The following is a 20,560-nucleotide window of genomic DNA, read 5'->3' as shown; positions in this document are numbered from 1 at the left end:
CTGTTCACTGATGAGCTGCTGTTTTAATGCTGGGTCTCTGTTCACTGATGAGCCGCTGTTTTAATGCCGGGTCTCTGTTCACTGATGAGCCGCTGTTTTAATGCTGGGTCTCTGTTCACTGATGAGCCGCTGTTTTAATGCCGGGTCTCTGTTCACTGATGAGCCGCTGTTTTAATGCTGGGTCTCTGTTCACTGATGAGCTGCTGTTTTAATGCTGGATCTTCGCTTGTTCTTTGCTGGTGTGTCTGCTCTCCTCCATCCTGGCCTCTGTTTATATGCGCGCTGTTTGGGAATTGCACCCATTTCACTTTCCAGTTGTAAACCACGCACACCTGAGCGACAGGTAAACCACAGTTACGCAACCACTTTTGTGTTCATGTGTGAAAATGAACAGGTAGACTGGAATTATTATACAGTGATCTCTCATCAGCCTTTATGTACAAAACAAAAAACCTATTACTAAAAGTAAAATGGAGAAAAATAAAATGTAAACAGTGTCTACAGACTAACAAAGAAAGTTGCCCTTTAGGTATAGTTAACATAACAGGCTATACTCAAATAAATAAATAGACCTCGAAGTAAAAGTAAAACATGGCGTTTTTTATTATTAAAAAAACAATCATGTAGGATATCTTGCAATTAAACATATTTTATAGCCTAACTATAACGTGAATTTTGTTTATTAATTCATTTTAGTAGAACATTTCTGGGGGTATTATTATTATTATTATTTGTTTGTTTCTTTGTTTATGCATGTATTTATGTTTGATGGTTTAAAGAAGACGAAAGGGCAGATTTCGTGAGAGTGTGACAGTAGAATGTGGGACAGAAACTCCACAGCGGAACACCCGAGAAAGTGAAATCGAAAGCGAGTGACGTCGCAAAGCCGTGACGACACGTCATCATTTCATCACCGAATGCACATTAAGTGTTAAATTACGATTATTAAAAAAAATTCGCTGATAAGAGTAATACTACCGTGGGCTAAATAATAATAATAATAAAAAGGTATATTGATGAATAACCAATGAAAGACAAAGGTAAATTAATAAGCCAAAAGGATATGAATATTTACAAATTTATTTGCCCATATTTTAATTGTAATGAGAGAAACACTATGAATGAAAGTGTAATGATTTCACTCAATCAATCTATAAGTTTTAATGAAAGCACAGATAGTCTGAAATGAAATTGGAATGGAAATATTAAATAAGAATCTCATTAATTACAATAAGTATTCAATTAAAAATAATAACACTAAAGACATGCCATTATGCAAATCAGGCCCCAAGGGTCTGGTTTTATCTTTTTACTTCAGAATAATAATAATAAAAAAACTACATTGTTAAAGCCTACACTGTTATACTAATTTTTGAATCGAGATTAAATCTCATAACTATTGTGACTGACTAAATATGACATCACGTAGTGCCTTGAGTTAAAACTCACGACAGATAAGAGTTCCACAAAAATAAAATAGACCTATCAAATCTGTTTAAATTATAAATAATTGGCTAAGCAAGCAAAAAAAAAAAAAAAGTTATTTACATTCACTTTATTTTCTATTTTAATGCACTGTGCTTTTTGTTGGTTGTAACAGTGTGAAGTTTTTTTGTTTTTTTTTTCATTCCCATAAGACATAAACTCAACATTAAGAAAATAAGAAAATCTGTTTATTTTGTTTCCAGTGTTTTTCCTGGTCTCTTGCCGGAGTCTTCAACACACTCAATGCTGCGCAAGAGTTGCGCAATAGCGCTGTTCGTCAACAGGAACACGGCGAACCTTGCGTTCATTTCCCATGCTGCATCTCGCGTCAGCTGATCTTTTATCGCCTGCCCGCTTCTGTTTTCCCGGATCAGAGAGTGACAGATATCACACGACCCGTGCTCGTGTCGATGAGGAGAGGAAACTCGTCAGTCATGACCGTGTAGCTATTCAAAGACGCTGCGACAGATAAACGCAGAACATGGTGAGTGAACGGATTCTATTAGCAATCAGAAGAAGCGTCTGCTGTTTTATAATCTAATCATTTTAGCTGGATTCATGAGCTATAAGAAAGTCTGTATCTGTTTGAGTCTCATTTAAAGGCGTTTGGATGTTTCTCAACTCATGACGAGAATACAGAATGAAATGTTACATTTTCGACCATGCAAATTGTTTATTTATTTATTTAACGTGTTATCGAGATATTGCATTCTATTTCAGTGAAGTGTCGTGAATTTAGCGTTTTAGTCCACCAAGTCTGCTGCTGCAATTAAAGCAATTTATTTAATGCTAAAAACGCTTATCTTTTTTTTTTTTTTTCTGGGAAGAAGCACTTTTTAGCATACTTACAAATGTACTTAATATATTTAAAAGAGTTTACTTAAATACGAACTGAATGTTGCGTTTTCTAACATTTAACAGCATGTTATTTGCAATTTGATGAAAATATATTATAGTTTATATGCATATATCAAAGCAAAGCAGTTCAACTGAAGAGTTTAATTAGTATATCGTGTAAATTTATAATAATGTAGTCTTTGAAATATGGTTTAAGTGAACAAACAGGTATTTATGGTAAAATAAAATGAGCTTGAGTGTAATTTCTATGGAGTCGTGTAATATTTTATAACTCACTACAGTTAAAAAACCTTAGTGTGTTAGTCAACGAATAAAAAAAAATTATAAATGAAAATAAATTATTTAAAATTTAATTACTTTAACTTTTAAACATTATTACTAATGGCCCTTTTTTGGAAGTGCACTTAAGTGTTTTAGGAAACAAGCATACTCTCTTTAAGGAATATTAAGTTGCCTTTTATTTCTTTAATACTATATTATCTGTTACGACAGATCTGAAGTACATTACAAGTGCACTTCTTTTGCACAAGGGTGACCCGTCTACAATGATTCCGGATGCATTCTGAAGTAATACGAACATATTGCCATACACTTGTACTTCATTGACGTGAGTGACTGAGAATCTGTCTCAAGAGGAAACTGCCAGGGATGTGTGCATCACTTCCACTATTTCCTACCTAACAAAGACTGCTAGTATATTAAACACATTAATCTTCTTCTCCTCATTGTGTTTTTATAAGCTACCGTCCAGCGCCTTTTATTTCTAGAAACAGTCGTAACACTATCAGTTGAACTAGCTTGAAATGCTCTTCGGGTGAACTCAGTTTCAGTGATGTTTTGCAGTATGTGAAGTGGGACTAACTGAAGCTAGACGAGCCATGTTGGCCACCCAAACACCTGAGAGCGGCCCGGAGGCAAGAGATGGAAAACAGGTTTGTAACTTCCTCATCCTTCTGAAGATTATTTGAATTGTGGACATTACAAGGTCATTGATAGGAAGCCTTTCTCATCTCTTGAAACCCGTTGAGCAGGTTCTTGGTAAAGTATTTTGCAGGAACCTGGATTTGTTTTTGGAAAGCATTGTTAAATCAAAGATGAGGCGTGTCATTTGATGAACGTTAAAATGCTTTTTTCTATCACGGCTTATAAGCACAGATGAAGTGATATAAATATGTCATTTGCATGTTTATTAAAGCAAGTTTATAAGAAGCTACAGTCTTGATGAAGTCAGACCGCACTCAGAATGGAAACCAGACGAGTATTGCCTTCACGAGAGAAGTGTTTGCTCAAGAGATAAGGTTTTCTGTCTGCCCATTTCCTCTTTATTTGCTTTATTTGACTGCAGTTCAGTAGTACTTTGTATTCAGTTGACATAAAGAAGTGGATTGCTAAAGCAAGATTTAATCAAATTGCAAGGATTAATGGACGTTCTCAATATTCTGACAGATATTAGATACATTTTTTTGTGCTTTCCATTTATATTTACCTGAGCAAGTGTTTTGTTCACTCTTTACTTCTTCTGAGTTTCGATTAAAAACAAAACAAACAACGGAAATGCAACATATACAAAAATATCCACACTGACATGTATATGTCTAAATCTACACACATGTAAACATGTATAAATATTAGTGCTGAGCAACGATAAATAAATTGTAAATTGCGATTAATCGCATTATTGTCTGCGATTTAATCGCATTGTTATGCACATAACTAATAATGCATTCAAAAGTAATGTATCGTGCAGGCCTACTGCTATATGAACAATAGTGTAATAACATTTGGTTTGCAAACACTTTAAACAAATAAGGTGCTTTTTACAGCAGTGTTCCTTTTTACATGGCAGCAGTTAAAATATTTATTGTAGCCTAAATCTCAATTTATAAAATGAATGTAACTAAATTAAATATAAAACAAGCTATTTGTCACTGCCAGGACATTAACGTTTTTATAGAAAATATTTTATATAGAATCTTTTTAGCGAGAGCCCTTCTCTGCTGTCTATCAGAAACTTCCTATTTCTTTCTTATAAAGTCATGATTACGAGCTCATTGCATCCTTCTCTGTTCAAAATAACAGTGGATAGTGGTTTCGGAAAGTTAAAAAGTTTGATCGGGAGCCAGTGAGACCCATGATTTATCTCTATGTGTATTCAGAGCCAGTGAGAAACGGACTTGCATATTAATAAAAAACTGCATTAACGAGCAATAAAATAACTGTCTGTTTTAATCAATTAATGAGATAATAAAGCATTAACTTGTCCAGTCTCAATAAATATACATATTCTCTGCCTTTTTATCATACAAAATATACATATGCGTACATTGCATACACACAAGGTTTTTTATCTTCCAAAATTAATCAAATTATAAATGTACAAAAATAAATAAATATATAAACATTTCATAAGAAGCACACAATTCATCAAATTTCCAAACATGATATATGCTGATGGCTTAGAAATAGAAACATGATGGCTTTCAAAATGAAAATAATAATAATTATAATTAATATTTTGTCTAATAAATCAATTATTTACTTACAGTAAACTCAAGCATTCAGCATCATGACCATTTTCTAGTAATGTTTTAAAATAATATTTTAAATGCTTTTATATTCAAATCTTAATATCATTTTCAGGATGCATACCTTTCCAACTAAAATTATAAATCCTTAATTGATTTTTAAAAAATTATTATTACAAGTTTTCTGTGTATAATCATCACCCCAAATTATTGCATATGAATTTATCGCGTATTATCCCACATTTGTACACTTGATACATTGATCTTATAAAAGGATCTTAAAGTTTTTAATATGAGCATGATATGAAAATATGAAATAACTGTGTATATTAATATTGATACGTAGAAAGTAATTGTTTCAGAACTAAACCGTCTTTTTAAAGAGGTAGATAAATAGATTTTGTGTGTGTTTTGCTGTTTATACACTTGAAGCCAGATCTGATCTGGGCCAGAATTTCCTCATACATCTAGTCGTCATGACTAAGTGCTTATCATGACCGAACCTTAAAGTCAAACTATCTTGGCATCATTCCTCTTAGAAACATGACTGCTATTTGCATCTCATGTGACTCAAAGGTGCTATGTTGAGTTTCCACAGCTTTGCCTGTCAGTGCTTTGGCTCGTATGTAGTCAGTCAGCTGATATCAGGTGACGGTCTGTCTGTAGGTATGCCTCATATTCACATGTCCGTTCTGCCTTCCTGTCCTGGATCCTCAAAATAATGCTTACTCCACATCTTGAGAAGTTGTTTGTTGTAGCAAAAGCTGTTCATAAAGATGGTCATAACGGTTCCAGATCTTACAAGTGATGCAAATTATAGATCCTTAATTTTTATTATTAAAAAAGCTAAAAATGCCTCTTGTCACTAAAATCAAAAACTATAGATGTCATGTGTTTCCTGGTATTTCCCTCCTGGCTGTTTTGCTTTAACATCTGGTCCAGGAACAAATGAATGCATAACAGAGCAATATTAACCTCTCTGTTGTCCTCAGTGGATCAAGGAAAAGATCGCACGGACCCTAAAAGTCCTGCAGAAGCGGTACATCACCACAGACACGGCGGTCACCAGCGAGGACCTGGAGGCTAACCTGCTGTGTTGTGCTTTGGAGGCGGTCTTCATCCATGGAATCAAGAGCAAGTTTATTCGATTTGATGGAAGTCACGCGCGCAAAGGAGGGTCGCGAGGAGCCCTTCCTCAGCCCGTCTTCTGGAGCCTGTTGAAGAGCGTCACCCACAGGTGGGTCATAGGTTAGAACAAGGGTGGGCAAAAGTTTTGACTCGAGGGCCATATCAAGGTTTTTGAACATAAGTGAGGGCCGCGTGCATGACAAATGAAGCTTTGAGATATAGATATGTTCCTCTCATTCAACAACAAATCCTTTAAATTTAGTAGCATTCAAAACAGAAAAAGTATTAAAAAAAATAAAAAAAAACCTGAAATGATAGTCTCATTCACTATAAACAATGTTTATTTTAAATGGCAACCATAAACCAATGTATTTACAGTGAAACTAAAACTAGTGGCGTGTGGGAAATGCAATAATGCAAATGTGTGTGCTTTGTTCTTGACGTTGATTGCTTTGATATAAATCGCTTTGGAACATTAATCACAGCACGTTTCATTGTATTCTAATTTAAAAAATGCATAATTTCAGTTAGACGGAAAATAAGCTTTCGGCTTCTCTCCCGAGGCCACAAGAGTGCGCATCGAGCAAAACATTATGAACGTTTCTATAAAGAGTAATAAAATAACACGACTATCTTTGAATGTTTAAAAGTTTAAAAACATTTGACAGCCCTACAAGTTATGTTTATCACAGACATTATTTGAAAAATTAACAAGAAAAAATAAGAAAAAAACCCATAGGAAAATCTTGAAGGAATCTGCAGCGAATGATGTCATAGTTCCCCCACTCCATTTCTGACATGCTCCAAGCATTCGCGCTGCTTTTGACCTGAAAGAGAAATAGATTTGCGACATGACTCAACAGCGCTCGCGCCCAATCTTAATTCAGTGTTAGGATCACAAAGAAGGCAATTCAAAGACTATTTTTCACAGTGTCTTGTAGTCTTGTAATCTCATCTGTATGGTTCTGTTGATGGATTAATGATTGCATCTCTCTAGTATTTCCTCTCCTCCTACTTTAAGGGCATATCAGTGGGCGGGGCTAAAGAGGCAGTGATGTAGAAGTAGGCGTTGATCTTCTCCTGCAGAGGCGGTGCTTAGCAACACTATTACATCATAAAGTGGCACATTCCAAAACGAGTCGTTTTCTGAGTTTGGTTTAAATAAAATACATTTTTAAACTAACAGGATGTTTTTATGGTACATTAAACTGTTATATGTCTAAAGATAAAGGGAAATGTAATTTCTCACTTCACTGCTTCTTTAAGGAACATGCAACAATTATTTATATTAAATAATATATCAAGTTAGTAATATACTAAAATAATATTGTAATCTTTGTTTAAAAGATAATATAAAGATATTAAAATATATATATTACTATTCAAAAGTTTGGGGTCAGAAATGTTTCTTGAGCAGGAAATCAGCATATTTTCATGATTTCTGGAGATCAAGTGACACTGAAGACTGGAGGAATGATGCTGAAAATACAGCTGCGCATCACAGAAATAAATTACACTTTAGACTATATTCAGTAGAAACAATTATTTGAAATTGTCAAAATGTATTCCATGTTTTTATATCAAATAAATGCAACCTTGAACATAAGAGATTTCTTATAAAAAAATAAATAAAAAAATCTTACTGACCCCAAACGTTTGAACAGTCCTGGAATACAGCAAGCCCCCAACAACCAACATGTGCCTTTCAACAACTCATGTCACATAATGTTACTGTTCCCTTGAATCATGAATGCATAGAATAACAGAGTGTCATTCATGAGCCTTATGTGATTGTAATACATCAACTCTTTTTAAATCACTCCAAGCCTTTGGTTTGGTTAATAACAGAGTCAGCTGGTATTGCTTCATGCTTCAAAATAACTTAAACCTCAGAAGTATTTCCAAATGAGCAACCTGTCACCTGTTTGGAAACAGAAAGAGACATGTCAGGGAGACTCTGTGACAAGCCTGTAGGATCAGATGCATCATGTGGTTTAGTAATTGGCTCCGAAGTCTATGGACAATAGTCAAGTGACACACACTCACTCACTCCGCTTGACTCACGTTTCTTCTGTAGTCAACAGGACAGTTTTTAGTCTTTTATTAAGCATAGAGTGAAGAAAAAGGACATCAGTTGATAAAGACAAGGTTTCGTATTTTTATTTATATATATATATATATATATATATAAAGATCTAATTTCTTCTCTGCCTTGTAGAAACGATTGCACTGAGAAATACTTAAAATTTTGCACTTATCTAGACAAACTGTTTCTTCATTAAACTGTAAACAATTATATGCATGCACACATAAATAAAGAAGTATAGAAAATATTGATTGCAGTACTGGCAGTATTGTGAGAAAGGGAAAAAATGTAACTATATCAATAAAAGTGTAGAAACACAAAAGATATTAGTAATGACAGTCCATGCAACCAAAACTTTGATTGCTTTAAAAAAGTTATCGAAGAGATTGTGAAAGTTATCCATAGTTATGGTTTAATCCAAGTTACACAAGCTGTAAGTTATAAGTTCTAATTCACATATAAAGTATAATATAAGCCTATAAATATAATTCATATTCAAACATCAATACACATTAAATATGATAAATGTAAGATGAAACATGCTTTAAGAATGAGAATAAGTGGCACTGGTTCTTGAGCATCAAACAAGCACATCTGAGCTTCGGTTTATCATATTTAATACATGAATCCCTCAATATGTGATATGTGAAACCATGATGTTTAATTTCTGGGTGAACTAACTCTTTAATGGTGACGTTCAACTCTCTTGATGCTGTAGGGATGTCGTTCAAGAACTGGAACGTCTAAGCTTCATAAACTCAGACATCGGGCGCTGCAGAGCATGGGTTCGCCTGGCGCTAAACGACGGGCTTCTGGAGTGTTACCTGACCTCGCTGTTTCGCGAAGGGTCCAACTTGGGCTCGTACTATCAGCCCGGGGCTCTTTTGCTGGACCCAGAGGACCGCGAGGTTCTCCTCACCCTCCTGCAGTGTTTGTCCTCCATGACCTTCCAGCTCTCTTATAAATCAGCAGTGCTGAATGAGTGGACCAACACACCTCTGGTCCTCGCGGGTCTGTGTCCCCCAACGCCAGCCGACGAGCAACTTGTAGGCCCCAAGCGCAAAGAGTCTTGGGATACGGTCTCCCAGTCATCCGGAGGTTCTGGAGGCTCAGACTGGGCTCAGGAGGTGCTCCAGAGGGAGCCCAGGAAAGAGCAGAGCGAGGGATGTGAGCCGAACACTCTGCTGACGTCGTCAAACCTGAGTCTGGACACGTCCGGATCATCACCGCTGTCCTCCAGCCTGAGCTCTGATAGTCTGCTGCAGGGTCAGGAGCTCAGGAGTCCAGAGAAGGAGCCCTGGAGCTGTGACACGGAGATCAGCCAACACACACGACAGAAGATCACCGCTTCAGAGTGAGTGAAAGACTGTTCTGTTCAACTCTTATGACTCTATGCCATGTGGCACTTGATAAATCAGTTAGGTTTTTTACAGTACCATACATTTTTTTCAAAGTTAAAAAAAAAGTAAAAAAAAAATTGTCTTGTAAAATGTTACGGATTTAGATTGACATCCACCATGGGGTTTCAAAATTGGGGCTACAAATAGTTTAACTTTAAACGCTTATAACAGAAAAAAAATGAATCAAAAATTTGTAAAAAAAAAAGAAAAGAAAAAAAAGAAAAAATTACCAAAATGTACCTTATTACTTTTTTTCTCTTTACTTAATGGTAATTATTATCATACACCGTCATTTTATTCTGTGTTTGTCTTCAGATTTATTAAACACCTTACAATACTGTAATGGTGGGTGAAAATACAAAGTCAATATTTTGAATGCTTTTATTTTCCAAAATGTAAGTGGCATTTAGAAAAAAAAATTCTATTTTAATATATTTTAAAATGTAAATTATTCCTGTGATCAAAGCTACATCTTCAGTATCATTCCAGAGCATTCCAAAAACATGTGCTCCTTCGTGAAAACCGTGATGCATGTTTATAGGTTTCTTTGAAGAATAGAAAGACCACAAGAATAATCAACTAAGTCTGTCCTTGTGAAATAAGTAGTATTTTCTTTAAAAAAAAAAAATCGTACTGAACCCACACTGTATTACACTGTATAGCGTTGCTTTCTTTATTTTGATGGACCGTGAATCATCATATTTATGTGTCTGTGTCATCAACCCCTGTATTAGATGGCAACTTTTTGTTAGCAGAAATGTTGTAATCTGAAGCCATCTTGTTTGTTTTCAGAGAGAGCGGTTGCTCGGATCAGGACTTGAAGGAAGACTTGGATGTGTCCGTACCAGCTTCAGACTCTGCAGCTCGAGCTGATGATACGAGCACACACACACCTCCAACAGCTGCACAGGACACACATCAGTCAGATGCACACATCTCAGAACAATCTAAAGCAAGCTCAGAAAAGATGTCAGCTGAGACGGAAGAAGGGACAGCGGAAGAATCCGAGACTCTAGATGAAACCGTCATCGAGTCTGCAGAAAGTGAGCAGAAGAAAGACTCCTCTGATGATACTGGGACCGAAAAGACCTCTGACCCTGACGCTGTTTCTCCAGAGACCCCTACCGTCTCTAGCTCAGTGGAGCAATCCCAGCATGCCGCATACAGACGCGCCGCGAGTACCGTCAGTAGGAAAACCTCCACAGACTCTCTCTATTCCTCCTGCGTGAGTGTTTTTTGAGGAATTCATTTTTTAAGCATAAACCATATTTTTCGGATTATGAGTCGCACCTGAGTATAAGTCGCATCAGTCCAAAAATACATCACAACGAGGAAAAAAACATATATAAGTTGCATTTATTTAGAACCAAGAGAAAACATTACCGTCTCCAGCCGCGAGAGGGCGCTCTATGTCTTCAGTGTAGACTACAGGAGAACTGAGCAGCATAGAGCGCCCTCTGGCGGCTGTAGACGGTAATGTTTTCTCTTGGTTCATGTCAAATTAATTTTGATAAATAAGTCGCACCTGATTATAAGTCGCAAGACCAGCCAAACTATGAAAAAAAGTGTGACTTATAGTCTGGAAAATCACTTCATAGCTCTATTGAATCGGTCCACCACGATGAATTTAAAATGACTTGATAATAGGAGTGATTCAATCACAAAACTGTTTGGACTGCATCCGTGCACATATTTGAAACTAGTTCTGGGTTATTATTATTGATTCATTATTTTGATGAACCGATAACAGTTTTTTAATCAAGATCGATCTGTCGATATCATTACTCAGTCGTGTTTGTGACACTGGATGGATGCTCAGAACATGTACAATAGGCCGGACACTCAAACATCTTCAAATCTGCTTAAACACACCTTTTGTGTCTCAGATATCCACATCTTGGATATCAGAGGATGACTTCTACAAGCCAGAAGAAATGGGCAGTTCTGAAGCGTATGCCGTCATTGACGTTGTGCAGATGAACGGACAGGTGACGCTTACCTCTGAACCAGACAGCGTCCAGCCTCCACCCAGTGTAGTGCACCGGAGACCCAACGGTAAGATGGACACAAGACAGGCATTTCCTTAGGTCTGATTCTGGGTTAGTAACTGCTGGAAGACTTTACTTTCCAAACCCTGAGATGCAAAGTAGTGGAAATGCAGTGGTCAGTTAATTTCTTAATAAACTAGCAGACATGATTGTACTTGGTTTCACATACACTAGTTAAGTGCTAGATTTAATTTTCATAGCTATAAAAGGCTTTCAGTGGTTGAAAGTGACTTAAGTGTTGTCCCATGCACTGAACTGTGAGGTCTGATCCCAAGTACGATTGGGATTTAATCCAGAGAGTTACATCTCAAGCTGAAGAAGACCTCGGGCACTTTCATAAGGGTGCTCAGAATGAAAGGCATCTGTTAAAAAAGTCAGAAGCCTGTAGACAGCTAATTTTTTATAAGTTGATAACTTCATCTCACTGTTTTCACTGCCTGCTCACTTCTTATTAAAGTGTGGTTCAGCACAGCCTCAGCTCTATCAACAGCATCTGTGGCATCTGATGTTGGTTACCACAGAAGAACAAGTTCATCACCTAGAACATTAAACAGCAATTAGCACAACTTTATGGTTTAATACAATATTTGCATGCTTAAAATATGATTTTAACATTACTGCTTTTTAACCTTCAATGCTTGCCCTCTTTTTTACAGAAGATAATAAAAAATGGTCATTTTTTTGTGACATTGATATACTATTATAGTTTAATATTTTGAATTTGATTCATTATTATGTTTAGTTTTCTCTATAATTTCTGCTGAAGATAGTTTTTTGTGTGTTTTTGTTTTTATTGGTTGTAATTTAGTTTTTAACTTTCTTTTTTTATATATATGATACACATCTTTTTGTTGTTGTTGTTTAAATGAAGTATTTATTCATTTTGATTTATTGGTTTTAGTTTATTCAGTTTTAGTTGTCGTTGTTTTTTTTACTGCAAATTAAACTAAATAGAAATGAGAAATGGAAGTGAATAGGGAATCAGTATTACTTTTGGTAAATTAAAAAAAAAAAAATTTTTTTACGAACAATAACCCAATACACCATCGACTTTCATTGTATGAACAATGGGACATTTTTAATCTTTTTTTGTAGTTTTATTTTTATTTTATTTATTTTTAAATAAATAAAATAATTGTAAAAAAAAAAAAAGTCTCATAAACTGCAACCAGAGTGTAATGTAAATTACATAACATATATTATTATTATTTTTTTGAATATATATTATAAATATATTTGTGTGTGTGTGTGTAATTTTATTATTATTTTTTTTTTTTAAATACTCAAACGCTCAACCTCAAGTTTACAATACAGCTATTTGATTCTAAAAACACAAATTTTTGATAAAGAATAGAGATGTTTTTTGTGGTTCTCTCTCCGTCAGGTCTTCGTAACCCGTTCAGGGGTCTGCTGAAGCTGGGTCAGCTGCAGCGCCGCGGTGCGGTGGGCATGTGGAGGGATTATTACTGCGAGCTCTCTCCGTTTGAGCTGCGGCTTTACACCAACGCAGAGGAGCGCATCTGCTATGAAAACCTGTCCCTGCTGCGCTGTGAAGACGTCCACCTGTCCTCCAGTAACGAGGGACGGTTCCGGCTCTCCTTTTCGGGCAAAAGAATCTACCTGCGTGCTCCGTCTCGAGGAGAGGCCGAGGACTGGGTGGATCGCATCGTGGAGGCCATCAACAAACTACGTCCCACAATGAGAGATGAACAGTGGGAGGTGCTCCACACGTCCAGCGACCAGGACGTCCCCTCACAGACACCCTCAACCCCCAAACACATCATCTCAGGACTTCCAGATCCTCCACCGTTAGATTGGACCCGTCTTAAGGACCCCGAGCCAGATGCTGTGAAGGAAGCGGTGGTCTATCAGAACTTGGAGGAGAAGGGTTGGCGCTCTGTTTTACTCTCGCTCTCCTTGGAGGCCCTCAGGGGGTACCGGGTCCAAGGGGACTCCAAGGTGCCCCTCTTCTCTTACTCCATTGGGAGCATCAGGGATGTGGTTCCTGATGTTTCTTTAGGAAGTCCTGCGTTCTTTAAGGTTCTGACTGCGCAGGAGACTCTGACGCTGCGGGCGGAGAGCGGAGAGGCAGCGCGAGGATGGAGGAGTCTGATCAGAGGAGCGCTCGACTCGTATCTGGAGACGGAGGATGATGGCGTCTCAGCAGTGGTCCAACACAGACTGAAGGGGGATGGGGGGCTGCTGTCTCACCTGTCTACTGTCCCGAATGAGAGGGGACTAGATGCACAAAACTTTAAATGTGCAGGTATGAGATGTTGGCATGTTTTATATATAGATATATAGATATATAGATATAGATATATAGATATATAGATATATAGAGATATAGATATAGATATACATACATATATATATATATATATATATATATATATATATATATATATATATATATATATATATATATATATATATATATATATATATATATATATATATATATATATATACACATATATACATATAGATAGATAGATAGATAAATTAGATATATATATTAGATATAGATATGTAAGTTATATAGAATTACAAGTAAATGCAAATCATATACACAATAAAAAAATTTAATAAGCTCTTGTTTCTCAATATCTGAATTAATTTTAATTCAGCAGTGGAGATATTATTGGTTAAAAAAAAGTATCAAAGTGGTGTAACTGTTCAACTTTTTTAGTAATGACATAATCTATATTTATTATAATAATACAAAATAAAAAAGTGGATACGTGCCAGTTTTTTTTTTTTTTTTAAGGATTTATTTTTTTTCTTTTTATTAATAGTTATATAAAACAAAAGCATTTATTGTAAATATAAATCATTGATAACATTCTAAATGTCTTTAATGTCACTTTTTTTCATCGGTTTAATACCTCCTTGCTAAATAAAAGCATACATTTTTTTCTTTATTTAAGAATGTATTATTGCATTTTATCTTCTTGCATTAGAGCTATGTATGTGTATTCTTATCTTGTCTTTCCATCGGCCAATGTTTATTTCCTGTGCATGGCTGTAGGTGTGAGGCAGAGGAAGTGCTGTGCTCGTGTGTTTTCCTCTGTACCCGTGCTCTGTGGCGCTCAGTATAAGCCGTTGTAATGCGTCCGCAGGTTGCCCTCGTCAGATCGGGATGTCTCTGGGGAGAGCCAGGCTCTGTGAGTTCTCGGGTCAGTATTACTGTGAGCGCTGTCATCAGGGAGACACCACCATCATCCCCTCACGCATGCTGCACAACTGGGACCTCACAATGCATGAGGTGAGCTCGGAGCAGGTTTCAGTTTATTTATGGACTAAAATTAATGTAAGTGGTATTCACTTTCCATTTTACTTCATTTAATCCTTACTGCTTTTTTTTTTTTTACTTGTTTTTATTGTCATAATTGTATAGATTAATACAAATCAGTTATGTATTCTTAAAAAAATGGTTTAATACAAATTCTAAAGAGCTGTCACTTGATAGTTATATATTGATTAAAGTAATATCTTTATAATGGTGTGTGTGTGTGTGTATATATATCAATTGTGACAATTTTATATATATATATATATATATATATATATATAATGATATTTATATATATATATATATATATATATATAATGGTCACAATTTATTTTGCTTAATTTTATTTTTTAGGACCTGTTCTCATTATTAACTAATTGCTTATTAACATATATATATTACTAGCATTTTGGCTGTTTGTTGGTCCTTTTAATGTACATATTAATGCCTTACTCTGCATTAACATATTTTGTTATTGTTTTTTTGTTTTGTTTTTATTAACTATTATTCAGAAAAGTGCATTAAATTGATCAAAACTGAGAGCACAGACATTTAGAATGTTACAAAAACAAAACAGTTTCAATTAAATGCGGTTCTTTTTCCAGTTTCCACAAACAATATAAAGCAGCTCGACTGTTTTCATCATTGATAATAATAAGAAGAAATGTTTGTTGAGCAGAAAATCAGCAGAATGTTTTTTCAAGGATCATGTGATACTGGAGTAATGATGCTGAAAATACAGCTTTGCATCATAATTACATTTTAAAATCTATAAAAAAAAAAAATGTAATAATATTTCATAAAATAACTGTTTTACTGTGTTTTGCATCAAATAAGTGCAAAATCTTTCCAGATTTCTGTTTATGTGATTCAGTGTGTGCTTGTCTGTGTTCAGGTCTCAAAACAAGCCTTTAAGTTGCTGACACAGATCGAGCACGAGCCGCTCCTGAACCTTGACCTCCTGACCCCTGACCTGTTTGATCACACTGACATCATGGCTAAAGTACGGAGTCTGAGACAGAGGCTGCGTTTCCTTGGAGATTACATCCTCATCTGCCGCAGTGGCATCAGCAGACAGATCCAACCCAGGTGTGTGTGTGTGTGTGTGTGTGTGTGTGTGTGTGTGTGTCTTGCATGTGATTAGGACATCATCAAGTCATTAACAGATGATTGCAACAGATAAGTACTATGTATTTTATTTCCAGACTTCAGCAGCGGACATACTTACTGGATAACAGTGATCTCTACAGTGTATTGGACTTGCAGCAGGTATTGCTTGCTGTTTCTTGTTTATAATTTGAAACTAGGGGTGTGCGATACATATCATCTATGAAAATTACCAAGCAAAACGTATTACTCTTTTGGCACCCGCTTTGCAAAATAAGTTGGATATAGTTAAAGCTGCAGTCGGTAACTTTTGACGCTCTAGCGGTTAATAAACAGAACTGCTTGCGTCTTGCGGAAGAACATCGTAGCCGGAACTACTTCTCTCTGTTAATGTCTATGAAGAATCACAAAGGTACTGGGTTACTCCGCCGCGGTATCCCCGAAGCAATCTAAAATAGTCCGAATATAAACACTTATTATAGGTGCACCCTAGTGATTCAGGACAAGCTAAAAACACGGTTTGGAAAACGGATTCATGGTGTACTCGCTTATTATATACATTTTTCTACATTTTGAACACAAACAAAGTTACGGACCGCAGCTCTGATTGGTTGTTTTTTACCGGGAGCGATGTATTTCTGCAAATGGCAATAGGAGCACTGGGAGGAGCCAGAGGAGCTTGATTTTTTTCACAGATTATCTGTCTCATATTCTACTGTCAGGACATAATGACAGGTTTAACAGATATATTTTTACAAAAGTTACCTACTGCAGCTTTAAGCTAAATAACACGATGGGTGTTTTTCCTTAATATGAGCATGATTCTGAATCTTCTACTGCTTGTATAAAACAGTAAGGGAACATTTTGAGTTACATTTTAGACACAGTGATGTCAGTACTTTGTTTTTGCTTTATACTGTCAATACAAATTTCAAAAAGAAACCAGAGCAGAACTGTTTTGCATCTCCAAGCAAGTAACACACAGCAGTGCTTTGTTACAATGAATCCACATTTTAAACGATCAGCTTAATAAATGATTCGGTGACGTTAATACAGTGACTTGTCGCCACCTACTGGTGGTTTAAGTTTCATATTTAATATTAACTATCATTTCATTTCATTTTTTCAAAATGAAATCAGTTCAAGTTGGCACATATTGCTCTTAAATGAGAAAAAGTTACTGGTGTGAACCATCCACACTCTCAGAAACTAAAAGGTACATAAGTTGTCACTCTCGCAGAACCAAAAGTATACTTAAAGGATGCATATTGGTACCTGTTAAGATCTTTTTTGTGAGAATATGAAGAACATGAATATTGCACATCTTTCTTTGATCAAACCCATAACCCTTGTTGCACACAGATCGCAGACGAGCACTACGAATCTTACCTGCAGTCTCTGATTCAGTTTGGGACCAAGCACGTGCTCCACTGTGACCTTTGCACCCAAAGGGGCTTTATATGTCAGATCTGCAACACCGACAACATCATCTTCCCTTTTCAGTTCGACAGCACCACCAGGTACGGTTATACTTCACACATGCCCTTTCACTCTAGAGCGTCGTTTCTTCTGTGATTCAGTCAGACGCAGCACAGTAGTGTGATGAATATCTGTGTGTTTTCTGTCTCTCAGGTGTAACGTCTGCAAGACCGTGTTTCATTCCTCCTGTAAGGCCAAGTGTCCGGTCTGTCCACGCTGCGTCCGCATACAGAAGTACATGGAGAGGGACTTGGAGGACTGATTTAGCTGTCAGTTAAAAACATGCACAAAGCTGAAAATCCAGGGTTTGTACTACTGTATATTATTGTGATACTCAAATCTGTAAGTTATTTTCTCAGTAGCTGACCAACTGGAAGCGTTTGATCGTTTTTTTACACTAAGCGTTTCATTTGACTCATCTGAAACTCTACTTTTAAGTGCACTTATTTACACATTCACATGTACATATTCACTCACATCAGCACTCCGGTGTGTGTTCTTTCATGAAATGTTAATAAGCTGTTATTAAAGCTATGATTTTTGCTTTTTTTTAACTTTATGGAAACACACTTGATGGTTACTCACTTTTCTGGGCTTCACATGTTATTCTGCAGGCTACTGTTCACAATCAGAAGTCTTGGTTCTCTTCTTTTTTTTTTTTTGTGTAGTCATTATTGATTGTCAAGTCTTATTTATGAAACTTAAGGCACTTAAATGCCAAGGATCTTATAACTTGTTTTTATAGTACTATTTTTGCATCTGAATGTCACATGCCAAGTTTTATATGAAGCATTACGAGTTTGCATTGTATGCATTAATAAGCATATTTTCCTATATGCAGGAATCGTATGCATTTAATAAGAGGATGGTTATTGAAATTATGAAATGTACCAACACTTACAACCTCACTTTAACAGGTCATTTTTGTACCATACTGTGCCTTTATTTTCATGTTTCATAGTAGCATCCTTCATCACTAAAACTGGTCGTGCCAAAAATGTAACCGTTACAAGCCAATGTGAATTATTAAAGCTCATCACAAAATCAGTTATGTGCGAAGAAACCTGATGACACAAAGGATGAACTGTTTTTATGTGTTAGTTTCCTGCTTTAATGAATGTCTCTTTAGTTTGTATATGAAGGTTGACTGCTGCTTCATAAATGTTTTTTTTCTTGAGTTTTTTCTTGTACTAAATTTTTTTTTTTTTTAACAATGCTGTTTTCCCTGATATTTTTATGACAAGTTTATTATATCACCTGTTGAAGGAAAATCCCACTTGAACTCTTGACTATGTCTTGTCTTGACTTTGTCTTTTTTTTAATCTTCTGTTTCGCCACTAGAGGCAGTGTCACCTAAGCACAAATCTAGGCATGGATTGACTGGAGGATTGCTTTTTTGCAGTCATGAATTATTATAACCTTTATTTAACACTGCTCATGTGGGTGTAACAAATAACATCCATCCATACATGCACACATAAGTTAAATCATATCCGAACATATCAATACATAAAACATCTATGACACAATGTTTCCAATTGCAAATTGCCAAAGCTTTCTTCTGATCTAGAAGCAAATGTGATTCATATTCCTAATTGGTTTGATCTTTGTAAAATATTATTATTAATTCTACAGCGTAAATGCCTGATAATACATGTGCGTGTAACCATTTAGCAGGTGCTTTTACCAAAGCATTGATAAAAGCAATAATATGTAGTGCACACAGCACAATGTGTGTGTTGATGTCTGTTGGCTGAACTTATACTAAAATAGTATGTTTGTGATAATGACACAAACAGGATTTATAGAAGGATGGATGCATATTTTTGTCATATCGCAGTGTTTGTCTCTGACTAGTTTTTCCTGTTTTCTTACCTTCTTCTGTCTGTGTTTGTTTCTGTTCGTCTCTTGTTTGTACCAAAGAAACTCCTTGCCAACTAAAAATATGATTTGTGAGCATTTAGGAATCTAGAGCTGAGTGCAGCCAGCCGGTGTCGTAACTGAACACTGGCTCAGATCTGAATGATGTATGTACAGGCAAGACTTTTTCTATTCTTTTTTTAATGCGCTGTTTATTTTTATTCTATAGCATGTCTCCTTTTTCAGATTAGTGAAAAGAAAATATCCAAAATACACATATTTTGAAGTGTTTATCTATCTTATTTTATTTTCTATTTGCATCTTTCGATTTTTATTACAATAGGCAGTTTTCTCAAAATAGGATTTCCCCCCTGTTCCAATTCAGAAAACTATGGAAGCCAGTTTCCACCATGAAATAAAAACGTAAAAGGCTATTATCTCACAATTCTGAAGAAAATTTAGAAAAAAAAAACAATAATCTGAATTACTGAGTATAAGTTCGAACTCAGACTTCAGTGTGTGTGTGTGTGTGTGTGAACTGCAAGACATAAATTGAAATTTATTCTCATAATTCTGAGTTTACAGCTTCCTTTTTTCTTCCAGAAAATAAAAGACAATTGCAACTTTTTATCTGACTATTTTCCTTGCACTTTTAAATTTACATCTCACAGTTCTGAAAAATTATTTCTGAATTAGTTTTTCCCACAATTGTGAGAAAATTGCTAAAAATGGATAGAAATCTCCATTTCCCTAGCACTTCCATACACCAGACTTTCCAGTTTTATTCCTATCCATATTCTGAAGGTTCATATATCATTAACCTGATTTTTATGACTTTTTTATTTTATTATTTTCCCTGGCTGCTGACAGTATTATCACATTTATGGAGTGATAAATAGTTAAACCCTTTAAAATTAAACAAAATAATTAAAAAAAGTAAAATTTTCAACCTGACTTTATCCCATGTCCCAACATTATCTTTTTGTCTGTTAGTTGTTTTTTTTTTTTTGGCCTCCACATCAATAAGTGGATGCCGTTTTCTCAATGATAACCTATTCTACCTCGACTTCACAATCCTACAGTATTCAAGAGAGGGCATGTCATTTCCTCCTGACCTGGAGCATGTTATCAGCGCAGCACAGACTGAAGGAAAACCAACAACAGAATAACACCATTGACTGAGAGGTGACCCTAAAAGCTTTCATGAAGTCAAAGCGTTTCCACCGACACTATTGAAACATGAGTCATAAAGCTGAAATAGCTTTGAATGAAGCACGCAGAGAACAGCC

At 35.8% G+C, this 20,560-nt stretch overlaps 1 protein-coding gene across 2 annotated transcripts; it reads left to right on the top strand.

The window, feature by feature from the left end:
* Window positions 1-1,798: 1,798 nt before the first annotated feature.
* LOC128025030 (pleckstrin homology domain-containing family M member 1) lies at window positions 1,799-18,458 on the top strand. Of its 2 annotated transcripts, XM_052610995.1 has the most exons (13): window positions 1,802-1,969; window positions 2,836-2,910; window positions 3,187-3,275; window positions 5,861-6,105; window positions 8,801-9,436; window positions 10,275-10,707; window positions 11,369-11,537; window positions 12,915-13,796; window positions 14,653-14,798; window positions 15,721-15,914; window positions 16,031-16,094; window positions 17,295-17,452; window positions 17,565-18,458. In XM_052610995.1, exons 3-13 carry the CDS (start codon window positions 3,222-3,224, stop codon window positions 17,671-17,673), a joined length of 3,090 nt encoding a protein of 1,029 aa, XP_052466955.1. In that variant the 5' UTR covers window positions 1,802-1,969; window positions 2,836-2,910; window positions 3,187-3,221; the 3' UTR covers window positions 17,674-18,458. The 2 variants fall into 2 exon arrangements, with proteins under 2 accessions (XP_052466954.1, XP_052466955.1); XM_052610994.1 differs by lacking the exon at window positions 2,836-2,910 and having other exon boundaries at window positions 1,799-1,969.
* The last annotated feature ends 2,102 nt before the right edge of the window (window positions 18,459-20,560 follow it).

This window comes from Carassius gibelio, chromosome A12 (genome assembly GCF_023724105.1).
Source record: "Carassius gibelio isolate Cgi1373 ecotype wild population from Czech Republic chromosome A12, carGib1.2-hapl.c, whole genome shotgun sequence".
NCBI lineage: Eukaryota > Metazoa > Chordata > Actinopteri > Cypriniformes > Cyprinidae > Carassius > Carassius gibelio.
Note: the sequence above shows the minus strand (reverse complement) of the source record. Positions and strands in the feature narration are given on the sequence as shown.